Source organism: Copidosoma floridanum, unplaced genomic scaffold (assembly GCF_036245765.1).
Source record: "Copidosoma floridanum isolate Cflo_tuat_1 unplaced genomic scaffold, Cflo_Japanese_pri ptg000018l, whole genome shotgun sequence".
In the NCBI taxonomy this organism is placed as follows: Eukaryota; Metazoa; Arthropoda; class Insecta; order Hymenoptera; family Encyrtidae; genus Copidosoma; species Copidosoma floridanum.
In genome coordinates, this window is record NW_028321895.1 from 2,846,112 (window position 1) to 2,873,129 (window position 27,018).

Here is a 27,018-nt window from a genome sequence, read left to right on the forward strand (position 1 = left end):
CTGACTCTGACGATGTTCCCAGCTCGTGTGCATAGATACTGGAGTGAAATGTACCAACGCAAAGGTTGGTGTTCGAGTAAAAACTTGCACTGTTTCTGCTTCAATCTTAAAAAAAACAAACTTCAAAGTTATATTGGAGGTCCAATTTTTGAAAAAAGGGGTCAAAATATCCTTTCTGTTCAGTGTCACTTTTTTATTATTTTACCGTTCGACCCTTACTGTGCGAGCATTGAGCTTACCTACCGCAACTGTGGATATTTTTCACCCCTAATACTGCAAATTTGGCCTAAAATTAGGTCAAAAAGTAGTGCATCGCACCTTAGGCTTTAAAAACAAGCCTTAATATTGAGCGAATGGTAAGTTGTGCCAGGGTAAGTACGTAATTATTCAAAACTGTAGTGCCATCAAAGTCTTTAACTCCTTAATTCTATGAAGGATAAAATATAAAACTGTCTCTGTTAATTTCCAGCCTACGTCTCGTAGGTATAATTTTTGCAGATACGCGATTAGCATTTTCTTAATTGAAGCATATGTTGTTACAGATTGTTAAAGTCTAATGTAGGGAAAAAATCCACATTGTGTCTACGAGCTGTATGAGCTTTGCAAACTTTGAAATTTTCTCTCCACTCACCTCAATAATAAAAGTATTTTCTTTTTCCACACATTAGGGCAACAAATTGTCACTAAACTTATTTCCAGCACTATTAGGCGAAAACATCCGACACGTGTCTTGGCATTTGGACGAAAAAATCTTTTTTTACGAGATACACCTGTTATCGGTAATGATACTTTCGACTTTGATAGTAAAGTGGTGGTCCTAACTTGGCTAAAATAAAAGTTGAAACTAGCACAAAAAATTTGTTAATTTTGGTGCGACCAATAAAAAGTTACAAACATTTTAAGGGGGCTCCTTCACGAAAGTCCCCAAAAAGAGATATATTATTGCTTGTAAATAAAAGTCTACTGAATCTAATGGTGGTCTAAATTATATTTCGAATGGGTCAAAATTTTGAGAAATCCGAGCTCAAAGTTGTAACTATTAGCACGTGTTCCTATGGGGCAGCGTGAAAAACAATTTGTTTTCGTTTATAATAAACCTAAATTAAATGTCCCAGCAGACTGAATATATACGTTTTGTAGATGAAGTCTTCCTCTGTAATATGCTGTATTAAAAATTGTGGATAAAGGACCATTTTAGCGAGATATTTGTGATGGAAATAAATAAATAGTGTCCGGGAGGTCAGGAGGTTACGTGGGTAGCGTACATACTTGTTCACCTAATCGCGCGAGTTTTCAAACAGTTGAGATTCGTGTAGCTTGAAGTTTGTATGCACCTAGCATTATTTTTATCAAATAAGGAGTATGGAATTAAATAAATATATACTTTTTGTATATTTTAATGCTTCTAAATATTTTTATAAATTATTTTAACAATCCTGGAAAATATATATTTGCAATGACTACCTGGTATAACCTCTTGAGTGCCTTTTTTTTCTCATATTTTGTTACATACTTTTTTTTTATGAACTTGACTTTCCTCCATCCTCTTGAGACTCTATGTGCGTGGTATTCTTTTTTTTTAGGTGGATTAGAAGGACCGTCATTCATTGTTTATCAATTAAATGATATTAATGACATACAGATACTAAACACTATAGAGGTAGAGTAATAGCAGAAAGGCATGCAAACACGACATATATATACCATATACCTATATATTACATCGCTATACTACACCAACACAGGTGGTCTGGTCTGGTGGTGTGCCCTCGTATGCACTAGACTGGTCAAAACAATAATTAATTTTTCGTACAAAATTAAACTACACACATAAATTTTTTTTTTCCCACTTCATACGTTATTAAAAATATCATAATGATTTTCAGACACATTTGTTTATTGAAAAACAAAACTTTATTTTTTGTTTGTCTTTGACCTCAGCAGTAGTCGTAGGAGCCCCCTTAAGTGACATAACAATTTTTGGGCAAACATCCATAAAACCTGTTTAGAAAAGTATTAAAGATATTTTCCGCTTCTCTTTCAACAGCTGTAATTTTTTATTATGAGCATAAAATTAGACAATTTTTTTTTTTCAGCAATGTGGCTTGTTCCCAGCTTTCATTTAAGTCACGTATAAGAGTTCTTCAACCATACAAGAAGCTAGACACACATACAAGAAACACACGTATTTTTTTCGAAAGTGTACTAATATTTACATGTCTTTTGACCGATATATTTTGTAGCAGAATCACTTTGAATAAACATTGTGGATAAAATTTAAAATAGAATCACGATGAAACATAATTTTTTAAATCAATTTTATTAAAAACCATTTTTTAACTGATTCTGAACAAGTTACGGTGGAATTATTCATATAAGAGGTCTGCGTTGATGGATATACATATGTATGTATATATATATATATATATATATATATATATATAAATGTATATATGTTTTTGCACTATCACGAGAACAGATTAGTATGCAATTTGCCTCCTATAGTCGTCTTCCTTATCTTAAAACCTTATTTGGCCACGTGATCAAAAGAAAAGGGATCAGCTCTCTGAATTCCCGCTAACACATCTTAGTTTTCATGCTTTTTGTTTTCTCGTTCATTCAAATACAAGTGAACAAGGAAAACTACTGCTACATCAAATTTAATGATTCTAAAAAAACAACCACATTTATTGGAATTACTAGTTTTTTCTTCAATTATTCATTATGGAATACGTTAAACTTATTGATGGTGGTTTTTTTAAGTTTCGAAATGGTCTTAAACGCATCCCTGCTGAACGAATAATCATAAAAATGATGAGGATGTGAAGCCTATCTTGAAGAAGTATAGGTATTTTTTTCCATGTGTAAAAAAGTCTCACAAAATCTATTTATATTCGTGAAGTCGTTGAAATTATGTTACTGTTCACGTAAAAGAAATGTGAGAAAACTGAACTTATAAAGCAAACTAAAGTACTAAAAACCAAAAGTGCAGGAAAATTCATACAGAACCAACATATAAACTGTCTTTGTCACTGAAGCTCTTGCAAACGAACAAATTAATTGATATCGTCTGACAATATCTTTTAACGGAGAAATATAACATTGTATATTATCATACATGTATATGTATCATTCCATCCCTTACACCTCTTACATTAATATATAAACTAGTTTGATAGCATGTAATCTTATATTAATCTCTAGCAGATTGACACTCGCCTCACGCTTGTGATGCCAGAGATTTAAAAAAAGTATCCAACACGCGATGATTTGCTCTGAAAATAATTGATGTATCGGTTAACTCAATAACGCGTGATTTATTTTCGGAATCAGCACAGTATGCGTTGTTGAGAGGAGGAGGCACCAGCAGCACAACTCAGGTATTGTAAATAATAGTACCTCTGAAAATCGCAATAGGTTTAAAACGTGAACAGAAATTTCTCAGGCCTTATATAAGAAGTCGGACACCATTGTAAGGAGTAGAGTCAATATATACATCACATAATCCTATTGTGCATCGATGCCACGGGTGTAAATACCTAAAAATACTACAGGGACTTTACATATCAGTGTATATGATACATACATGCATAAACGCAAATAACATAGTAGGGTGTGGGTAAACTAAGCAATCGACTCTTACAGGTGTAGAGTTTCAAAAAATTGAAGTTCTATGTTTGGGACCAAAAATTTTTGATGTAGTGTACAGATGTAGTGATACATGCATACATGCCATTTGGAGGGGAAGGCAAAAAGGATGATTCTTCGAGTTTTCAGCTAAGTCTTCCCTTTATTTCAGTTTAAAGGATGAAAAAGACGAGAATGCAAAGACAGCAGTCAGTGATATGAAGCAAAACCTTAGCTACATAAATGTGCATCACGAGTTAAGGCGAAAGTCTTTTTAATCGCGCAATCGCGCTTTACCTCCTGACGGGCCTTTGACAAAGTAACCGACTGGGGACGATTGTATGAAAGTAAATTATGGATTAACGATGTTTTATCTTATTTTATCTTGTTTACCCAATAAATTCACGCAGAACCGTCCAAAGACACACGATTGTCTATACATGTACGTATCGGACATCGGACACGTGCAGAGTGTCAGGAAACAGAAGCACTGCTTACAAACGACACAGTAAAAAGTATACAAATGACAGCTGTTGCAAAGCGATTTGCATTAATCTTCCAACGATAATGCCCACACCGAGACAATACCTATGTACATTATGCCTCATGCGCTATACATTGGGTTTTACAACAATGTAGGGCAGAGGCGATAGTGAGCTATCGCGTCATTTGTACGCCAATTAACATGTAGTGTAACAGCGTGCTACTGTTGTTCATTATTACTTGTTTGAAATCAAATTATTGCTTTTGCAGATAAACATCGTTAACTTTCGGGAGCAAAGTACCAGTCATCACGTGATATGTTTCCTTACTAGTCGTCAATTGTCATGTGTGTCGTCGTTTAAAAGGATTTCGATGAGGAGGCGATAAAAGGGATACTATCCGATCGAGTTTACCAAATTTTTGGGCAGTCTGATTTGCCAGCTGATACGTAAACCTTAGACAAGTGCACCTATAGCGAAACTCAAAATACATCCGCAATACTCAAGTGTGACTCCGGGCTTTTAAAAATTTATTAAGTTAAGCTCCAATCATGAGGAAAAAAAAACTTTGCTCAAAATCCGAAATTATTCAGAGCCCTCGTGTTGTTGATCAGAAAATCGTCCCACGTACAAAAAAACTTGTATTACTGGGACTGGTTATAATAGTTGTTTAATCGACCATACTTATTTTCACGGAAAAACGCCTGTTCCTATCCTAAAAAAAAATATGGGTCACGTGATGAAGCCTGTTCATTCGTCACGTGATTGGCTTAGATTGATCAAGTGCGGGTAGATTTGAAAATGAGATTTAGAAAAATCAGTAAAAAGTCATTTAAATTTGTAAGTTGATAAATATTACAATATTACGCGTTACGAAAAAGATATAATTATCGTATTTTTCTTTAAAAATATAGAAAATAAATGTTTGATTAAATTTTGGGGGTTGGCGCGTGGAGCGCGCAGGGGGTACAGCCCCCTAGTAAAAGAAAAAATTAATATCTGTTTTTCCATGCAAGTATGAGTGTGGCATTAACCATGTTTTACTCGCGGTTGGATCTCCTGCTGCACCAAATACAATAATGTATACGGGCTCCCGTTAGAGAACGCACCACGTTCACCGAAATAACGACGAGATACGAATCATCGGGGTTGCATTTATCCATTTCCAAGGTTTCAAAAGTTATTCATCCGCCAAAGAAGCCGTTCGTTTTTTGAGAAAAACAAAAATCGGCCCAGATCAGGCCACTCGATCCAGCGCCACGTTTGTACTTTCCCCGTTGCATACTAACGTGCAATGAGTGCGTCATGGGGAACGATGTTTTCGTCTCCACTTGCATTTTCATGCCATGATCCATGAAATCCAGAAATATACTCACAAGAAAGGAACCGCAATCCTCACTTACATAAACATATTTTTGTACACACCCAATACCGGTTTCGCGAGCCCTTGATATAGTCGACCATCGATCATTCGCGATAGGATCGCTGTAGGGCCCGCAGCACTCCTCGCGAAAAAAAGGTACCATCACGTGCAGGCACTAAAAGAAACAATGAAACTGCAGGGAGGAACCGCGCGTGCTCGCACATCAAAGAGGCTATAGCCTCCAATTTTTTGTCCCTCCCCTCTGTTGCCGCTCAAGCGACCTTGCCAAGGCCACGAGGCGCTCACGCGAATTTACACGCGCATGTGTACCCATAATGACTGTCCGGTAGCCGCAACCGCAAAATTACGACGACGTCGATGTACCTTAACAGTGAAATCTACGCCCGTAGAAGGTAGTACTTTGATCGATCGAGAGAGTCTTTTTGCTTGTTGTTCTTATTTGCAAAAACCAAACGTGAGGTACATGTACGGAGAGATACAAGTCAGGGCACGGAAAAAGTGGCTTTTTAATAGACTCGTTTTCACGCATGCGAGAGATGAAGTTTCGAGAACGCGGAGATGATTTAAGGTGTAGAAATGATTGCTACAATGCTGTCGATGGGCGCGCGATTTATGGGTATTTTTTTTCTTTCGACGTACCTGATGGGTACGGATTATTTTTCTTTTTTTATCGAGTAATTGCACAGTGCCCGTGTCGGCAGACACGAAGGCGTGTCAATAAGTATCGTTTCAATGCCACGAAGGCACTTATCGAAATTTATAGTGTACAAAAGGGGGATGTAGTACGGCGATAGAGATGTTGGAAACTTACAGGTGTAAGACAGACCTCAGAGTTGGAACGTGTTCTGGATTATTCGATGTACTGTGTATCCCAGTGCTTTAAAAAATTGATAAATAATTGAAACTTTGATTGAAGAAGTGGATGATTCAGAGAATTTTTCAAACAAAATTTTTCAATGGTATCTCGGTGTCACCTTGAAAAAAGGAAAAGTTTGTCTTTGTTAGGTTTGCAAATTAAATAGCAGTACTGCCATTACAAAATTTAAAAAAAAAAAGATCTGCTTAATTAATTAAAATTTGGTTCGAGAAAATTGTTTTCTTGTGCAAAAATTACCTTTAACGATTTCTTTCAATTTTTATAAACAAAAGACATTTTACGATAGTGAAGTGAATAAGATTTCCAAAAAAGTTGGCTTGATTCTGTATTTAAAAATTTGTAGAATTCAATGCTACTTATCAATCAAAAGTTGAAGCAGATGAAAAAAAAGCATCAACAATTGATAAAAATAACATTTTAAGGGTATTCGCAGTTAGAAATATTTTCTTACTTCGATACGAGCGTTGAGAGTCATATCTATACTGATTGATATACTTCGTAATACAAGAGCCATTGAATTAAACGCCGAGACTGTGTCTCGTATTTCAGTCCAAAAATGCTAGAAATATAGTTTATAGAGATCCGTTGCTTTAAAATAATTTTTAAAAAGTCTTTGATTTCAAGAGAGGTTTGAATTGACATTTTGAGCTTTCAAGTGCTCGTACGATTAGTAGACATAACATGCATTTCTTGCTTGAAAAATATCTATGACTATGAGATGCTGTCAGAATAATTATACAGTTTATGTACCTAGAAAAGTAAAACTATTAGGATCAAATCTAGTAGAGGTCAGAACTGATCGAAATTTATGTACGTTCAATATAACGGAAAAATAAACAGTTGTGAATTCAAGAGATCACATCTCGAAACGGCACTGGCGTGTGCATTTATTTACTTTAAGTACCTATGTACTTTGAAAGACGACCATTAAATTATTCTGAATAAGGAAATAGCGGATTATTGAAATCGAGTTGTGTGCGAACCATGTTTCAAGTCGTGGAACAAAATATATGTAGTAAAATCACATATGGGTCATTTTACAAAAATTGGAATAATTCAAAAGCTGAAATGGACAAAGACTATCAGAAGGCTTTTTTTTGTAACAGGGACATGTTATATAATATTCTGTGATGTTCTAAGAGAATTGCCGTGAAATGAAGATAGTGATGGACCAAATAAAAATTAAACTTTGCCCTTGCACTTATAATATATATCATGTATGTAACAGCTAAATTTGAATTCATCACCTTTCGAATCGATAACCGAACACTTTGCAAAGATACACGAAATACTGTAGCGTTACGGGCTACTCCAAGTTTTTATTTTGGGGAGCCTGACAAATTCGCCATCTTCTAGTACTGGCAAATAGTGATGGAAAAATCTAAAAAAGTTCATATCCTTGTAGCCTCCACAGAATATAAAACATTTTAGTTAGAAACCATAATTCAATTACATCTATCGCTAAAACCATTTCATGCGTGTGTATTGTGTTTATAAGATTCTATGACCATCACCTTGACAGCATGAAACTCATACAAATTGCTTTTTTGGTTCTCTTCAAGGTGCAAAAGTATAACTTAAACCAAATTTTTCTTTCCAAAATAAAGAACTGTAATGGGGTGAGAAAATAAGTTATCTGCATTTTCCAAATACTTAAGTTAGACATTCCATATAGGAAAAAATAGAGATTTAGCCAATTAGTAACACATAGAACATACTACGCTACTAATTCAAACTCACCAATCTCCGACTTTCCATTCGACACAATGCTTTCGAAATAACCATCGTACGCTTATAAAATATACATCATTATGTATACCTATATGTACACACCCGTAGTTTATCTAATATCCATTGCAAAACGCGCGTAACCTTAAATGGCCTGAACGATAATTTCAAAACGCGCCAACGAGACAGCATCGTCGAGCCTTTTAAATAACGGGTAACGAATCACTGCGCTGGCTTGGAACGTTGGCATTATTCGCGATCGTGGAACCCCTTCAACTCATTTTTATTATTATTATTATTATTGTTATTATTATTATTATTATTAGACATACGAAATAACCAAACGGTGGGCAATTGCGAGGGTAACTGTGTCCCAATATGTCGGTATTCTCTCGAATGTTGGATTATTTTGACGGATGTCAATCTCCACCCTTCTCCTTTCGCGAGTCAATGCACAATGCAATTAATTACATGAACTTGTGTACGCACTGATACGATGTAAGGTACACGTACCTACGGATGGTAATAAGCTTCATATTACATCTTACGATTGCATGGAGGGTTTCAAAAGTTTACGTCTCGTTTCGTAGCAAAAATTTTCAAATTCTCGCAGGTGCAGTAAGTTGTAGTGTAAAAATTCCAGCGTCACAAACGGACTTTGCTGTTTTTTTCTGATTACCAGATACTTGCTCAACTGAGTCTCTTTGATTGATTGCAGTACCTAATATGCTAAAATGCGTAATGTAATAGTCACGTGAGTGGCTGAGTTGACTTACCAACAGAGCTATGTTTGGCATGATAATGACATCACTTTCGGTTCCGTTGCTCAAGTGTGGCATAAACTTCAAGGGATGGAGGGGTACCGTCGAGACGGTTCCGTTGTCGTTAAACGAAATGTTTCCGTGTTCAAGGAATTCCCTGTTTGGGTGAGAAAATTTTATTCATTCAGTATTCATCACCATTACACCGCGATTATCGAGATGTGGTTTTAAGTTTACTTCCGTTTTCCCCTAATAAGGCCTTTTCAAAACAGCGCAATATAATTAAAACTAATTGCAAAAATTTGGTTTGACTTGGTCCACGTTTGGTACAACACAATTTTAATTTATAAGAAGTTGCAGCTACTACACCTATATATTTATTAAGTGTTATGAATGAAAATAAACAGTTCCCAGTTTTCCATTGTATTGTTTTATCACTACAAATTGTCGCTTAATTGTATTCAGATTTTTCAAATATTCTCTCATCAACACAATTCATTGTCCAAATTTTAAATTAAAAGTCCAAGAGGTCAAGAATTACCAAAGCTCAGTGTCAAATTTTGTTTTGCAACGTTATGGATTAACAACTAATTATTCCCTTAAACTCTTGGCATTCAATACAAAAATGAAATTTGGCCATCCATATGAGATAGAGACAAACGTTCTTCTAAAATTTAAAAAAACTTTGGTGATACCTGTTTTAATACCCAAATTTAAAGGATTCTGTTAAAAAAAAAAAAAACCATGCAAAGGTTAAATTAAACACAGAAATTTTCAAGGGTAGAGTTGAATTGCATTGTATCACGTTTGTGCTGGGCAAAGTTCCGAGATACTTTGATCAAACCGGTAATCTCTTCAATAGCGAAGGTAAACGTCAATCGATTTCACTGTAAGATATGCAGAGCGTTCAGTTGCTTGTCCACAAAGAGGCAGAAAAAATTTGCCAATCACGTCGACCGACAGTCGAAAAAATATAAATAAAAGGAGCTTACTTGTAGACGTACGGTCCGACCTGCTGGAGTTTGATTTTGGCGTCCTGGCCCGACATGTAGGCCTCGTGGTTGGTCACATTGAAGAGGTAGACCTTGAGATAGAGATCGATAGGCGGGGCCCTCCAGATATCAAACATCTCTCCACCCTTGCCAAAGATCGACTTGTACTTGAAAATGTAGTCGTACGGCTGCAGTGCCAGTAACAGGCAGCCGGTAAACAAGCCCAACAAGCCCATCGTCATTAACATGAAGATACCTGTGGAATTGCAGAAAATTATGATACCTTTAGTCAATGCTTTTTAAATCTTTTTTTTTTTTATCCACATATCGTGTCAGTATTTTGGTCGCATGTGTAGATCAGGGTTTAATGCGTATCAATAAGTATAATATTTCCCTGTGAGTTGTCGACTAAGAAAAGCGATAACGTACAATTTCTTTTATTTTAAATAGAAAGACTCAAGGCTTCATCAACTATTAATTGCCTGAGAAAACATATTTTTTTAACGTAAGTAGCACCTTATTCCACTAAAGGATCCATAGACTTATGTTTTGTCAATTTATAAATATTTAAATGTACCAACGACATGCGTGAGGTTCATGCCAATAGACGACTGAAGAGTGAGCACAATGGTAGAGGGAAGAAATAATAGTAAGTTTTACTGTAGGACTTGGAAAGAAATACAAAGAGTAATGGTACTTGCAATGGAATTACCACTGAAGAAGTAGACATTGCACGAACAATTTATGCTCAAATTTTCCACTTTCTTCATTAATTTGTACAAGAAATGCTTTATATTTTCCTTTTTAATAAATTTCTTTTTATTTCTAATAAGAAAATTTGTTGATATCAAAATACAAGTTTCGCTGTTTGTCAAATGATTATTTATTATTAGTATAACTGACACAGATTTTATAAACAAGTGAACATTTTAGCTGCACTCATTGTCTTGAACGTACCATGTAAAGTTGAAATTCAATAAATGTGAATGGTGTATAATATTGGAACAAGAAAACAACAACCCAATGGGATTACTATGTTATTGGAACGGCAGAATACAGTCGATGGAAGAATTCGATTGTACTATATGTTTTTTTGTGCGAAAAACGTGACGATAGATGTTTTTAATATTATTAAACCACCGATCAAATTTCCACAGATGTACGGCTTGCGGAGTCCCGAAGTCAATTACGCTCTCTCAGCGAATGATTCTCCAAACAGCGATTACGAGTGATTTGCACGCACGTATCCGATAATCGCTTCGAGCACTCGCAAAGTGTCTATTTGCCGATCGTGGCCAATCCCTTGGTAACTTTAACATCACTGCACGTGAGTCAGCTCCGACCGGAGCGCATTAAATTATCGTAAAACGCGTGAGTTATTGGTTTTGATACGAAACCGAAGGTGTTATCTTAATGAATCGTTAATACTTTGCGTGCCGCTTTGCGCATCGGGACTGTATGGATATTACCAATTGATTCGAAACTACAGCGTGTCTACAACCCCACACTCGTCTACATAGGTATGAGGAACTGCAATCAAGATTACTGTGATTTACCGTTTGATACGCCTCTATGAACAAACCTCAAACAAACTCCCAAAGCGAGTATACTTTGCAACTTTATCAAACTCGATCTCACTTCATAATGTGCTATGGAATATGGAAATAGTTGAGCTGCTCGAACCAGATGCGAACGCTCAGAAATAGTGTATGAATCAAACAAATCTGGCGCCGAAAGAAAATCAGGAGCAGAAAAAAAAGAGAGTGCAGGAAAACGTTCGTCATGAGTAAGATAGCGTAGCTGAACACTATATTATACAGTAGGTACATAATATATGCACATCATTTCAGCGTTTAAGCGTTTTGATGCTCATTACCCATTCCCGACGCGTGTACTTGATTCTCGATCGCAACGGCTACGGCCAAAGAATCGATCTACCGTGTTAATTTGAACATATTCCACGACACGACGGGGGAGCACGGCTCTTTTAACTTAAACTAGTGAAAAACTACGCACAGTTGCAAGTCGTCATAGTTTTACTCCGTATAGATGATGTTGGCATTGACTCTGTAGTTAACTATTCATTTACAGAGTATTGAGAAACTTTTGATTTATTCGGATAAAAAATCAAAATTATCGTACATCCGGAAGAATGAAATAGTGACATGTACAGTAACAAAGTATACAGTGCTTCCGATCACTCGGTGGGTAAATTCGGGTCGGAGAAGGTTACCGCGACCGATGACCGCGTCGAGACTTTTCTCACGTACTTTTTGCCCCGATAAACGCGAATTTCGGTGATAATCGTCCGAGAAATATAAATGTAAACACTTTTCATTGACTTATCTGCAATCCCACCGAGTATGCCAATAAAGGAGAAAACAGAAAGATAATGGCAATTTATTTCAACCAACAGCGTTTTTTTATGAGTATTTTCAATCCAAACAAAGAACCGTACGGGCCACACCTCATGCGTGTCAGAAGCTGTGCGAGAGAAAGTAATTAAAATAAATGCTGCACGTTGTTGTATCGAAAAACGATCGAAAAAAGAAGACAAAAAGTTACCCCTCGAAGAAAACAAGCAATAAAAGTCGCTGCCGTGGCAAGTTTTCACGAGACTATATATTATTATTGTTATTATTGGTAAAGGCACAACAGAAAGAGAAAAGAACAAAGTACCGCGTGATTTGCCCGCATCCCCGATACGTAGGTGTACCGGGAATGCCGAGCACTTTGACCCTGATCTTCTCTCTGCCTCTCCGCTCGGTAGCTGTCGATAATCGCGTCCCTGAGCTCGCACCGCTCGAGAAATTGTGCCGCCTCGCGATCTCGATTCTCTTTCTCCCGCATTTTTGCTTTATTTGTGGCGACTGACGCGCACAACAGAAAATTCCAAATAAATGGCCTGACATGCATCATAGCCGATTCCCTACGCATACTCGTCGATGCCAGCATTGACCCATATTCCACAGACTCAATAATTTTGGTTGCGAATCATGCATACATGCGATTTAGCTTTCAAACGTAGAGAACCACTAAAGTATGTTTCTTTTTTTCACGAGATTCCGTTTCTTTAATCTAAACACTTCCTAACTGCTTACGAATATCTTGAGCCAAAGGAACAGTTTTTATTTCAGTTGTGGACTTGATAATTAGGTATTCTTCAAATGTCACAGGAGTGGATAAAAACCCGGAATGACACACGTACGAGATAAGTATAGGTTAATATCACCCCGATGACTGCAACTGAGTTTTAAAATAAAAAAGATGAGTAAATACCAACTTGAATGGGAATTTCTCGGTACATGTGGTTTTACCGATCAGTGCCGAAAAGATCATCCCTGTCACCCAGGTGTCCCACCCTCTGGCAGTCAGATTCGAAAGAAACAGCATGTATCAGTCTATACCTCACATTTTCGACAAACCAATCGAGTCAAAAGGCTCAAGAAGCACGGAGCTTGGACATCCGGAATCCGCATGCACCATTGACGCCACATATTTACGCGTTTCGGGATTTTTTGCGGATGTGAGTCAGAATTGTCTTTGGCTCTTTCGGGCTTTTCTTTGTTTTTGCTTGCTCTACTCCTAAGCTGGTCTTCGGCGTCCTTGCGCGAATCTGAATTTCGCGTGCGCGCGACGCGTTCCCTCGAATCACAAGTACCGACAGCCACATGCGTCACTCGCAAAAGTTGGAGAGCGAATGAAATAGCGACAGGTACGCGCGATTCGCATGACATGCCTCAACTAAATGATTAAATATGGTCGGCAGGTGGAAAACTCGTGAAAAAAAAAACGTGAATGAACTCCAGATAATCGAGTATATCCAAATGAGGCTGCACCAGCACCAAAGCAGCGTATTGGCACATCAACAGGTATCGTACTTATCGCTCGCAAAAACTTGATCAAAAGTCACGTCTGCGGCTGATGTAAGGGGAGAAAAAAAAACGCCAACGTAATCCCCGGTAGAGATGTTACGTCGGCCCGGGCGCTTTTTGATATCGGTACGGTCGACACATCGTGAATTGCGTAACGCATCACGTGCAAGTTGGAGGGACGTTATGATCTTGGCGACCGTGATCTTGAAAAGCTGGCGGAAGGGTCACGAGCGCAGTTTAAATCTTAAGGCAAAGAGCGACTCGACGCTAGCCATATCGCTCGCGACAAGCCTTTTTCCTGAGATCGACCGAGCAGTACAGCGTGTATAGGGCGTAATCGCCAAATGATGGACTCGATTGACCGATCGTAAAAGAAAAGTCGAGAGGGGGAGGTCACACACGCACGACAAACGCTCCCGATAAATTATTCATTTCCGCGGGCTCCCGCTTGAATACAGATGACTCCATTACCGCGGACGGATCAAACAGTAAAAAATATTAGACACCGAATACTTGCGTAGTCGCACGGTGCGATTCTGCTCGTGTGTTTTTTTTTTTTTTTCTTTTTTTTTCACTTAATCCAACGCGCTCATGGCGCACTTTTTTAATGGTCAGTAAGTAGCGAGGGAATGGCTGCGGGTGCAATAAGGACGCGTCGGTCGCTCGCTATTTTACGGCAATCGCGGGAAAATCCTGGCTTTGCGCAAACAAAGGCGATATTTCTTTTTTTCCTTTTTTTTGTTTTCTTGTTTTTCCGCTCCCTTGAACAGTGGAACTGGAGAAAAAATAGCTGTCTTCGTATACGTGCGTAACAATACTCTGAGAGTGATTCTTATTCGTTTGGTGCAAAAGTGGTATGTGTCGCTGTCGCGACGTTAATGGATTGATGATCGCCCCCCCCCCTTTCTCAACTTGAAGTAACGGTACTGAGCTTTGCACGTATTTCGTCTACGTTGATCGAATAATAGTTGCCATTTTTATGTCCATTATTACACGTTAGTTTATGTAAATGAATCGTTTCCTTGCTGATGGTTTTTTTTTTTTTTTTCTGACATATGACATGGCGTAATTTGCAGAAAATGCACGCACAATCGACTTGAATTTAAGATGACGCGCGTACCTATATTTGATATTTCCCCATCTAATGATAGCAAGACAACTTGGCTCTGCCGGTTAGCAGCGTACGTATTTTACTTTAGGGTGATCACGATTCGAATCAATAGTTTTTGAGACGAAAATCTCGAGTACTTCATTTCCACTGCAGGTATTGAATAAGGTAAAAGTACGTATTATGGATACAAATTTCGATTGTTGCGTTTCATCGACCAATATTAAATAAAAAAATAGTCATATGTCCATAATTTTTGGTTTTAATAGAAGCGCTATGCTCTTCTGAACAAATTGACATTTTTGAAATTAAATTTAGATGTAAAAAAATAATTTTATAAGCAAATATTGACACGATCAAAATGTCCATAACTATGGAATAGCTAAAAAGTTGTGTCCATATTTATGAGACGCAAGTCCCAATTATGAAATTTACATGTTAATTAAATGGGCTCGTGCGTTTCATAAATAGGAACATCACAAATTGCAAGTTATGTTTCAAACTGTCCGTATTATGAAAACCAGATTCGTAATAATATATTTTTCAATATAATAATGTTTGAAATTGTTTACTATTTTTGTTAATTTGATACGGTAGTATTATAGAGATTCTTCAGTATATTTTATTTTTATTATTAGAATTTTCATGCTTATTTAATCTTGAGTTTTCATAATATGGGCACGTTTCATATTACGTACTTTTACCTTACAAACTACTTGTACGGAATTTGGATGGTTCAGTTGAGGTGCCCGATGGTTACGTACCGAAAATGGTCCAAAACGAATGGTTATAGTTAATGATAGTGGATTCGGTTCTGAAATTTTTAGTTGCAAGACCTTTAATATTAAATGCCAGTGCTGATGACTTGTTCAGTCCTACCAATATTTCATGTATCCACGTATGAAAAACAATTGTTCCTCACACTATCGTCCGAGATACTTGTGCGGAAGACTATGTTTTCTGCACTTATTACCAAAAAAACTATTTTTAACTCTATTTCTCAAAACTTGATTTTTACGTCCGATTCAAGCTGTAAAATAAAGTAAAAACGCATTGACCTGCAATTATTTGTTTGAAACTGTACTGCGAGTATATAAGCTCCATAAAAAGCTCCATCCAGATTTTTATCTATTTCCGGAGTTGAGGCACGAGAGCACACATGTTCCACATTTTTAAGTACGGCAAACAGCAAATTTTCCTGTTACGAGGGATACCCGAAAGGTAAATCTCGCTTCCTACACTCAACTATACGTGCACGCTAACTCACCACCATTTATCCACCGGAGGTCAACAATGCTCTAGCATCTGAATTATTTTTCGAGGTACGCAAAGAATGGATGCACGTCCCTCATTGTGCACGTGTATTAAATGGCTTTTGGCCGTATATACAGGCCAATCAAAGATCCGTTGCAGCCGGGCTCTTGTCAGCAACGAGCGATGACTCGTCGCTCGGCTGATTGATGCAAACCACACAACTGAGGCCACTTCGCATGACATTTGTACACGTTTGCACGTTTGTACATATACATAGGTACGTATGTATTCTTAATGCGGTCGTTTAGAAACGGACTCACGCCGCTTGCATTCAGTCCATTTATAAATGCATTTGATGTGGACCAAAGCAAAGGAGCTCGGTCGCTTGTTGTGTCACGTTTAAGAGCGATTCGATGAAAAAAAACTTTAGCTGCGGGGAGTTTTTTGAAATTAAACGATAAAAACTTTGGAGAGGCACGCCTCCGAGACAATGATTTTTTTAGTAACACACGTGTGCTTCCTCGAGTATGAAAAAACTCGTCAGTCTTGAGTTAATAAGATGTGTATTTATACACATTTTTATTTTAGTTTCTCAAAGTAGCTATGTGGAGCGAACTTTTCTTCTAAATCCTTATTCTGTTTGAATTTGGTTGATTTATATGTTTTTTTACGAATGGCAAACTGTTTTCATTAAATGTTCCGTTAATCTCATCGTCTAGTTGTGTAATATTTAGTAATTCCTTAGAGCTTTGAAAAATGTATGTATTTTCAAGCTCAGTTAAAACAACCTTTGAATACTGTGAGTACTTAACTTCTGGTATTTCTTAATTGGAAGATTTGAAAATTTTTTTTGTAATTTTCAGAAAGTGAGGCAACGTGAAATTATCAAAAATAAACATGGCAAACATGAGTTGACAACAGTTCCCAAAATTTGTCATGTTTCAGGTGAAAATTTTAGAAGAAATGTTAAAAACACACTAAGTTTGACGTCGTCGACCGCGCATAGCCCACACGGCACGCTTTTGACACGCTGACCCCGAAATAAAGCTCGTCCTTAGTCCTTATGGCTTTACGAAGGTTGTAAATTTTCAAAATTACCAACAGCTAGCTACGCGCGCGCACATCCCGAGAGGTAAGTGATACTTGAGAGTGTTTCTCTATGGCAATCTGTACCGTTAGTTTTCACTTATATCGATCGGGAGACAGTATCGTTGAATCGTTCGGTTGAAATTATTCTCGAGGAATGCACATTTGTTTGTTTAAGCGTGTGTTTGTGTGTAGACACTAACTTCTCGGAGTATCTGTACATCACTTTTTTTTTTCCTTCTATTTCTCGACAAGAGTATGAATGGAAAGCTATATAAAAAATATACCAATGAATCAGAAAAACGTATTTTCACCCAGTATTTTTGAAGAGGAAAGTAATTGTGTGCCCTACGCATGATTGATAAAAGCAAACGTCAGTAAAGTATTCGATGACAACGAAAATGTACAAGAACTGGATAATTGTTGTGATTATTTATTTCTATGTTGTTCGCACGTATATTTTTACCAATAATTTTCATCTTTAATGAATCAGTCTACGGTATAAATGTGACTTTCAATCCAAAAGAGACTAAGTATAGCTCGAAAAATTAAGTAGAAACAGACACGTTAAGTAAGACAAGCCATCGAGAGCAGCGTAGGCATATATACATATATGGTATATGTATTAGAGAAAATCCACAAAAATATCTCTTTTTTGTCTCCCATTTTAATAAAAAACATTTCGAGACACAGCACACCTTTAAGATAGATCTCATTTTACTCGTAGTGTGATATATTACGCGGAAAAAATTTTGAATACGAGTTTCATTGAGGATGACACCCTTTTTTTACGTTTCACATCGTAAAATTATATCTATAGCTATCACATATAGAGATATAATTTTAACAAGTGAGACGCAGAAAAAGGATCTCACCTTCAATGAAACATGTATTCAAAATTTTTTCGTCATAATATATCACACTGCGAGTAAAATGAGCCCAGTTTCACGTAGGGTGTGGCTCAAGAAATTTTTTTAATTGAAATGGGGGACAAAAAAAGGGATATTTTTTGTGGATTTCCTCATATAAGAAAAGAACACTCGACAGGTAAAGCTGCTTGATTCCAGGAGTGATAGAGAACGGTGCAAGATCCCCCCCGCTGTTGTCCTTTTTCAGCCAAACATGCACAGACGCACTGCACAATCTCGATTTCGAGAGAAGGACAATGAAAGGGGTCCAAGTTGCAGCGCGCTCTCTCACTCTGTAGCATCGTCGTAGACCTTAGCGTTCAGTAGAACGTGATGCTCTATTCTTACACCTCCATCATGGGCAGAGCGAAAGATATTAAAGTGACTTTACATGTGGTTCAAACCTGTAATATTCAATTAAATAGAGCTAAATTGGAAGTTTAATGTAATGCGTTTACACTTTATTACATTGCCACTTTTAAGAAGCAGCTATTATGAGAACTTTTGTCGAAATTAATAATGTTCCAACTAGTCTAGGAATGTGTTGAAGATTAATCACATCATTATTCAATCCTCGCCATTATCGACAAATAGAGTATACTTTCTATAGAAAGTTGAATGAAAGCAAGTAAAAAGGTGAATATTATTAATATTGAGACTCGCCTTATGTTTAGAAAACCTGTACATTCGTGATAAGAGTTATAATTTACGCGTATCTCATTTGAAATGATGATTAAAGTAAGGAAAATAAAGAAAGAGAAAAAAATGGTGGGAGAGGACGCTGCACCGTGGTTGATTTTTCACGCGCACGACAGGTGTTTTGTAGAGAAATATGTAAATACGATGATGAAGACATGAACATTAAAACTGAAATCACCCGAAATCCCGTTGACATTGAACTGTTGACGGCAGTGTCAATGGCCCGAGACATTTTGGTGCTGGTAATCGAAAGTCACTTTCGATATTAATGGGGGCCTTTATGTCTTGCGGGCTTATTGTATGTTAATCAATCAATCGTGCTCTAATGACATCGTTCGAAGCTCTGAAATACTAACCACAACAATGTGTTTTACCGCTTTTTTTGTAATTTTTGATCATGTACATACTTTCAAATATTTTTGTCGTAAATTATATAATTTTAACAAGTGAAATATCATATTTTGATTTGTTCCTAGATCAGTGTTCATTAATTTCAAAAATTAATTACAACTGACAAATCTACAACACAATGCAAAACAGGAATTGAGACTACTTTACATATTTTATTTTTATTACTCACTACACTTCATTTTAATTATAGATTTTTCATAGAATTCCCGAATCATGGTTAACCCGCTTGATTACGATAACCATACATTACCGCTACACATTCATTGCAAAAATAACGTCAAATGCGGTGACATTGAATCATGACAAAAATAAAACATAATCCTACAACAATTTTCGTTAAGTAAAAGACCATTGCCCCCGAAAAAAAAAGGTCAAAAAAAACTAAAAAACAATTGATAGCCACAGTAAACTCTTTATGGACCGAAGCATATCCCAATTGAAAATGTCTAATAAAAACTGATAAAATTTTTTTTTGTCTGTTTATATTCGGTTTTTGAACTAGGAAAGCCACACAAAAAACAATAACATTCAAAAGTTAATTTTTCTCCTATCTATTTTTTTACCAGCACAAGATTGAACATAAGTAAATTGACAAATTTAGTTATACCATCCAAATGGCAACACCAAAACAGGGGGGTTCAAGTATTTTACATGGAATCTTAAAAAAAGTACGAAAAAAACTTTTTATCAAAATTCCACATAAAACACATGAGCCCCCTGTTTTGGTGTTGCCATTTGGATGGTACGACTAAATTTGTCAATTTACTTATGTTCAATCTTGTGCTGGTAAAAAAATAGATAGGAGAAAAATTAACTTTTAACGTTATTGTTTTTTGTGTGGCTTTCCTAGTTCAAAAACCGAATATAAACAGACAAAAAAAATTGATCAGTTTTTATTAGACACTTTCAATTGGGATCTTACACCTTATCATAAAATTTATTCAATCAAAGAAAAATATGTTTCACTATTTAACTTTTGTTTTTGTATCTCTAAAATATGTTTATAAGTGTTTTCACCTGCTTAATAAAATTAATAATTACAAAAATACTCTTGGTTCCTATACACGGAATTTCTTACCATCTTAAACAATAACCTGCTTCGGAGAAAGACTTATGTACTTTTTTTGCGATCGTCAAAACCTGGGCACAAGAGCATTTAACAACGTATACTTAGTATTCCGTACAGTAACCACAAAACCATAATCACCTGCAGTATGAGACAGCCAGACGATCTCTCGTGTGTATGTCAGTGAGTGAAATACCGATTGATGACTCTTGTGGAAGTGTGATTTTTTCCATATACCTGTATTGTATGGAAATACCTATGAGTACATGTACACTGTTAGTAAAAATAGGTTTCTTTAATGCACAACTGATGTGAAGCATAAAGGTTCTTAGACATTCAGACTTTAAGTAGTTGCACACTTTTTAGTTTTATCAATAAAACAATGTTTGAGGATATCTTGATTTTCATTTTCATTTAGTTACGTAGTATATACAAGAAACATTTTAAAACTAACGTTTTTACTTAACTATTGTGCTTATGATTCGATTAATTAACCATTAAGAAATTTGTGATGAAATCAAATTATTGCATTTCTTGCGTGATGATTTTCTTCAATTTTTACATTCATTAGCAGAAAGTTTGAGATCTATTGGTAGGTAATCAACGAAGAAAGCCAGGGAATGAAAAAGCACAGCTTAATTTACAGATACAATTGTTGAGTGTAGGTATGAGAATTACTTATTCTTATTTTTCTTCCACAAATTATAAACTAGTCAAAAAAAGTAGGAGTAGGTGTACTTGCGCGAAAATGAAAATTCTGAAAACCAGTAACACCTTTTAGGATAGCAGTAAGCGGCATAGATCCCAAACACGAGCCGACGCAATCTCGTTCTCCCTCGACAACCTCTGCAACCATGTAATCAATCCGGTCCAGCACTCGCCTATCCGGAGCAGACCACCTTGCCACTCAAAAATCATATTGCACTTCCACTTTGGCCATTACTATTTACCCGCTGTACCTATATAGTTACTCCCTTGGCGTTACTTTCGCTTGATTCTCTCCATCTCTCTTCCTCTTTAGCTACGTGCGTGCGCGTATCACACTTATTTTACGTGCATAGCGTTGGATCGGAAAATTACAACACGATCGCGAATCGGCTCGTATGATTGCACGCGTACTCCGTGCGCCACCCCCATAGTTCCAGAATATGTAGAGCATAATTATATGTATCAAAATTTACGTGCTTTTAGGGAATGGACATCTAGTGCTCGTGTTAGACAACGTTTAGTTGATAAATTATTTAAAAATGAATCTCCTTGTTTTCTATTAGTAGTGGATAATAATCAGCAATTAGATTTTATCATTACGCAATTTGGATGTACATAATGCGTTCAATTGTTAAATTTAATGTAAGTAAACTATTTAAAAACTGTTTTTTCCGTATCAATCGTAGAGAGAAAAAAAAGTATCAACAATCGCAGAGACGCATCAAGTCGATTTTAATGCTTAATTGTAGGTGAAGAGGAGGGGTAACGCGTGATGATCAAAGTTGATGAAATCATGATTGATTCGGACAATCAAACTAAGGATCGGTAAAAACTTTGTTGCACTTGCATTTTTTGCACGCCTGAGGAAAAGTGCATATACGTGCTCAACAATGAGGAAAAATTTGATTTTATGGTAGGTATCCATTGCCTGATGATGCAATGCTATAACCTGACATAAAAAATCGATTGGAACGACCGAGGTGTGGAAATTCACATGCCAAGCGCAAAGGATCTTATCGCAGTCCTTCAATCTCACCAGTTTTCGAAAAAAAAACAAAAGCCTGTGGTTTAAACTGCGCTTCTTGGGTACGAAAGTGTTTCCTATACGCCATAGACTAGGAGCATCGAGGAAACCCTTATTTTAGACTCGATGTACCCATTTTCCTAGCTCCAAACAAGGTACGAGATATCTGATAGCCACGAAACGATAAGAAGCAAGAAAAGCGATCCGAGCCCTTGATCGGGTTGTGAGTCCACAGCTCGGGAAGAAGCCAAAACGCTCTCTATTGCGCCGCGCTCGATCAAATTTCTATCGCGTTCGAGAGGTAAAGAGAGAAAGAGAGCTATGGTAAGCCTACACGCTGGAATCTCCGAAAAGTCATGCAACCGAGGAACCACTATTTGACACAAAAACTTTTGCGTGAGACATCCTCCTGACTGAACGTTCTACGTTCTGTGAATAATCAGTTTAACCGATTTGGTACCCTTAAGAAAGATATATTGCAATAAGAGTAGCCATAAATAATAGTCTGGATCACGTTACAGTTTTGGCACTTGGCCTGAAATAAAAAGTTTCTGTTTATTTTGAAGCTTGTAGATGGACTTGAATCGTCCGCAACTTTCACCATAAATAACATACCATTTGAAACAAAAGCTCAAATTAAATCTTGTTTTCGGCGCTATCGATGATTTTTTTTTTTTTTCGAGAACAGGCAGTGTTAATGGTACTTTGTATTGAATCGTAACGAAAAAGTTTGATCATGCGATATGGGGTAATCCCACGATATTGACACATACTTTTCCAGCATCGAGAAAAATGGACCCTCAAAACAAGCCGAATGACTACCCACAAGAGGTGAAAATTTGTATCTGGATGGGTACGTACAGCAATCTACCATCCGATCATTTTTCGGAGACATGGGAGTATACGCATGTGGAAACGGCCAATCCGAAATCCCAATTACACAGAGTACCACGTATATATGAATACCCGCACGTAAGAGACGACAGATCTTACATGAAACCTTCCGCTTCCCCGTTACCGGTACACGATGTAAGCTCCTCCTCTCCTCATCTCTCGCCTACAGCGCTCTTGCCCACTCTTTATTTGATTCCAAGCCAGTCGAGAGCGTAACTACACGAGCACCTGTTGATGATACCCATTGCTTGTTATCATTCGCTCGATCTCCCGCGAGCACAGCGATAAACACGCCATTGTCAAGGGACCGTTTGACGCCTCCGCGCGGATAATAACATCCACGGCAAGATCAGCCTTTGCCAGCCTAGGCATGGTATACCGTAGACAAAGAGCCATACGAATATAAAATTAAATGCGCAGTGCAATAATTTCGGACGCCTGCAGCTGCAGCAACAACAACAACAGCAGCCCCGCTTTTATGGCAGAAACGACCGGCGATTCGTACGTGAGCTGAACGCTGATGTACGCCGTGTGCGCTGGATGCGCGAGAGCACTTTGGTCGCCGCGTGCGTGTGTATGACTCGCCGATAAGAAGCAGACGCCGTGACGAGTTTGTTATCTGCTCTCTGCAGTGTATCCGTCCATCGGGCTCTGGACCAATTGATTTCGATATTGACGATTGTTTTCGACCTTTCAAATGTTGGTCGAAAAAGTGATGAATACAGTAAGACCAGTTCCGTTGTTCGTTGTAACAATAATAAGTTCGTTAAACGGGAATTCTTCTCATGGCGAATAAAACTCTCTAAAATTTGAACCAGATGGTTTAATGACAAATGGATAAATTGTTTATCTGAAATTAATACCTTGTGATTTTTGTTTTTGGATCAATAACTGTTTAGGGTGCCATTAACATGGTTGCTCAATTTTTAACACTAGCCAATAGATTGAGTTTCAGCTTGTAGAAACTCCATTCAAATTGCCTTCTAGTTTGCTTAAATTCGTTTAAATACATCACCGAATCGGGTACAAATTCAAATAATTATCGAGTATGAGATTTACGAATGCTTATACACGTGGTGAGAAAAAACAGCCAGAAGCTATATAAAAAGAGAGATTCGAAATATCATGTATCTCTGATCAAAACGTTAGTCATTAATAAAATTTTCTATGAAAGTTAATTTTATGAAGATTATTAATGAATATGTAGTAAGTATTTCATCGTTGGTGAACACCATTGGTGGATCCTGCTTTTCCTACCGATGGCACAGTTAACATCCATTTCTCCTTTTGCTTCATATTGAGATCTCCATTCCATCATTTTGTACCAGCAATTTCTTCAATAAATAAGCAAATGACAAAAAAAGGTGTGAAAATTCATCGTCATTGAAATAAACTATTTTTGTCCACATGAGTGATAAAGTGCGACAACTATTGCCGTCAATGGAGTCCACAATACACAATACCGCCTCTATTTACATTTTCATTTCAATTCCAAGGATACGAACTTGATTGAATTATCTGTTTACACAACATTGTTCGCTTAAAAAAAAGCCATTTATAGCCTTTTCTGTTATAGCGACGTTTTACATAATGTATATGTATATAGTAATTGCCCATCGATCAACATCATATCGAAACGTGGCTCAAAACACCAAGTTGCACATCATTTTTCGATAAGCCGATGGACACGCTACACATTGATACACACAAGATCACTCAAAGATTTATAATCACCGACAGAGATGCATTTAGCCGCTCTATATTTGCCATTATAATTTCAACGAGGCCAAGTAATTGTGACATTAACCCAATTACCGGATGCTAATCAGCCTCTCTTCAGGTTCCCCCTCAGTGGAATACATAGCTCACGGTAGCTTCATCGTTTGCATACTTTGCTCAATTTTCGATAAGCCGGTAGGAGAGGCGATAGAATTTTCAGGTTTTTTTTTTTTTTTTTTATTGTACTCCGTCCCGTAAGTGTGACGAGGCGAACGTCTCAAGTTAATTTAATCAATGGCCACGGAACGGCAACCCGATCGATACAGACCGTAAAAAAACGTGGCTATAAATTACCACCCTCTGCTCCTATTATCGAGTTAATTGCAGTGGTGGAATCACCATTAGCCGGGTCATTGAAGAACTGACTTTGACATTCATCGTGGGAACATGTAAATGACAACAACAATGGGGTATTCATAAAAAATTCAGGAATAACATTATTTCTCTTTGGTACGTCGCATTTAGTATAGGTACCAAAAAATCTGACAGAGTTGGGCTCTGTTGGAGTCACAGAAACGACGTAAAAAAAAAAAAATAAAAATAAAAAAAAGCCAGAGTATCGGGTGCAACGAACCCCAAGGCCCCTTCCGAAAAGAGGACCAGTTTTGATTACCCCAAGACCACGCTCGCGCTCGAGTTGAAAAGGCCCAAAGCGCAGCTCGAGAGAGAAGGTCCCGCTGGGGCGTAAAACGAGCGAGTGCAGAGCGCGGGCCGGAATTCCACGCGGGATCTGGAAACTTCTGCTCGCAAAATTTTCTAGCCGCGCTCGGGAGAACTGGTTTTCGCGCTGTGGATTCCCTTTCCCCTTCTTCTTGGGGACCGAACGAGTGGCGGACCATTTGGCGAGGGATCTCGAGCGATCGCGTGAATCGAGAATTATCGCGAGGCAGTATTGTGCCTGACTATTGTTTCGACAATTTTTTCTACGCTGTTATTTTCTTTCATTGATAAAGTGCCATTTTTATTTAAATATGTTATTAGGTTTTACCACTACGTAGATAAATGCAATTTGAATGGCATTTCGTTATTCAATTTGGCGGAGATTTCTTTACGTTTGTTTGTTGCCTCGTATATCTCATTAGCTAACTTTTTGTTCTTGTTTAAGTACCATGCATTCATTTAAATTAAACTAAAAATTGCATGCGTGAAATTACACTTTCTTGGATCCAAGCTTATTATTTCTCCTATTAGGCTACCTATGTTTATTCAGTTGCGGTTTGCGTGGAGGCCCTTGGACGCAGTTTTTAAGTACCTTCAACCTTAACTATAAAAGTATATTTTTTAAATAACAATCACTAAACATAACTCGTATGTAGCATATTTTTTTTAAAGTTATTATGCAAATGGTTATTACAAAATTTAAAAATATCGTAAGGTCCTTGAAATCTTAGCAAACAAGAAACAAAAAATCAACTGTTGGTACTGCATTGAATAATAGACATACGTCCCTAGGCATACGCTAGAGTTCTGAAATTTGGAAATCTGAAAAACAGTATTGTGAATGTCTCGGAATGTCTCTCTTTTTTTTTGCAGTAACGAGAAATCATTGACTTACGAAATTATATGTTTAATGCAGTGTATAATTTTGAAATCATGAAAAGATTTTTAATAATTTTTTCAAAATTTTTTCTTTTGGAACTATTAAAGTTCATATTTTTAGATTCTTATGGTAATAAGTACACCGATCTAAAATTTTACAGATGCATCAAAAACTAATAAAAAAACAGCGTACTTTAATTTGACGTAATTATATACTACTTTTCATATTAGTTGCATCTTCTTAATAAAACATGTCTGGGTTCAGTTTTGAACAGTGCGTTCTTCATAGGTAAGTACGAAATAAAAAAATAACTTAAATCTCTTGACCGATCGGAGGTTTGATTTTCCTTCGAGTAAAAAAAGTTTCTATTGCAGAGATTTTGACGAAAATCGTTTATTTACAAGGCAAAAGAATCTGCCGTCAATGTCGTACTATAAACTTTCAGAGAAACCATCACAATATGTTATAAGCCCCAGACCAGAACACGATAAAAAAAAAAAAAAAAAAAAAAAAGGAAAAACAAACGACATCACCATAAATGGATAACTTGCAGAGTCCATTAAAACGTCCAAATGATTTAAAGCTCGCAGTTAAAAGGGAGGCGCGAGAAAAGCGTTTCTTCTTACGATTCGGCGGGGAGAGACATCACGAATGCGCGCTCGGCGAGCGAAAAAATTGCAGCAAAAGCGAGTGCACGTGCAGACACGGACCATAAACACGGAAGTACATTGGTAACTCGCTCGCGCTTCGATTCAATTAGCCGCTACCGCTACCTGCTCCTCAAAAATTAGCACTTTACGAGTGGGGCTGTGATA

General features: G+C 37.1%; 1 protein-coding gene across 1 annotated transcript in view; it reads right to left on the reverse strand.

Moving 5' to 3' along the window:
* LOC106643295 (scavenger receptor class B member 1-like) overlaps positions 1-27,018 on the reverse strand; it is a 55,065-nt gene that overhangs the window by 20,325 nt on the left and 7,722 nt on the right. The window contains exons 2-3 of the mRNA XM_089592491.1: positions 9,852-10,107; positions 8,875-9,016 (exon numbers count right to left, since the gene is read on the reverse strand). Of these exons, the coding sequence (XP_089448617.1) occupies positions 8,875-9,016; positions 9,852-10,107 (398 nt within the window). The remainder of the gene's footprint in view (positions 1-8,874; positions 9,017-9,851; positions 10,108-27,018) is intronic.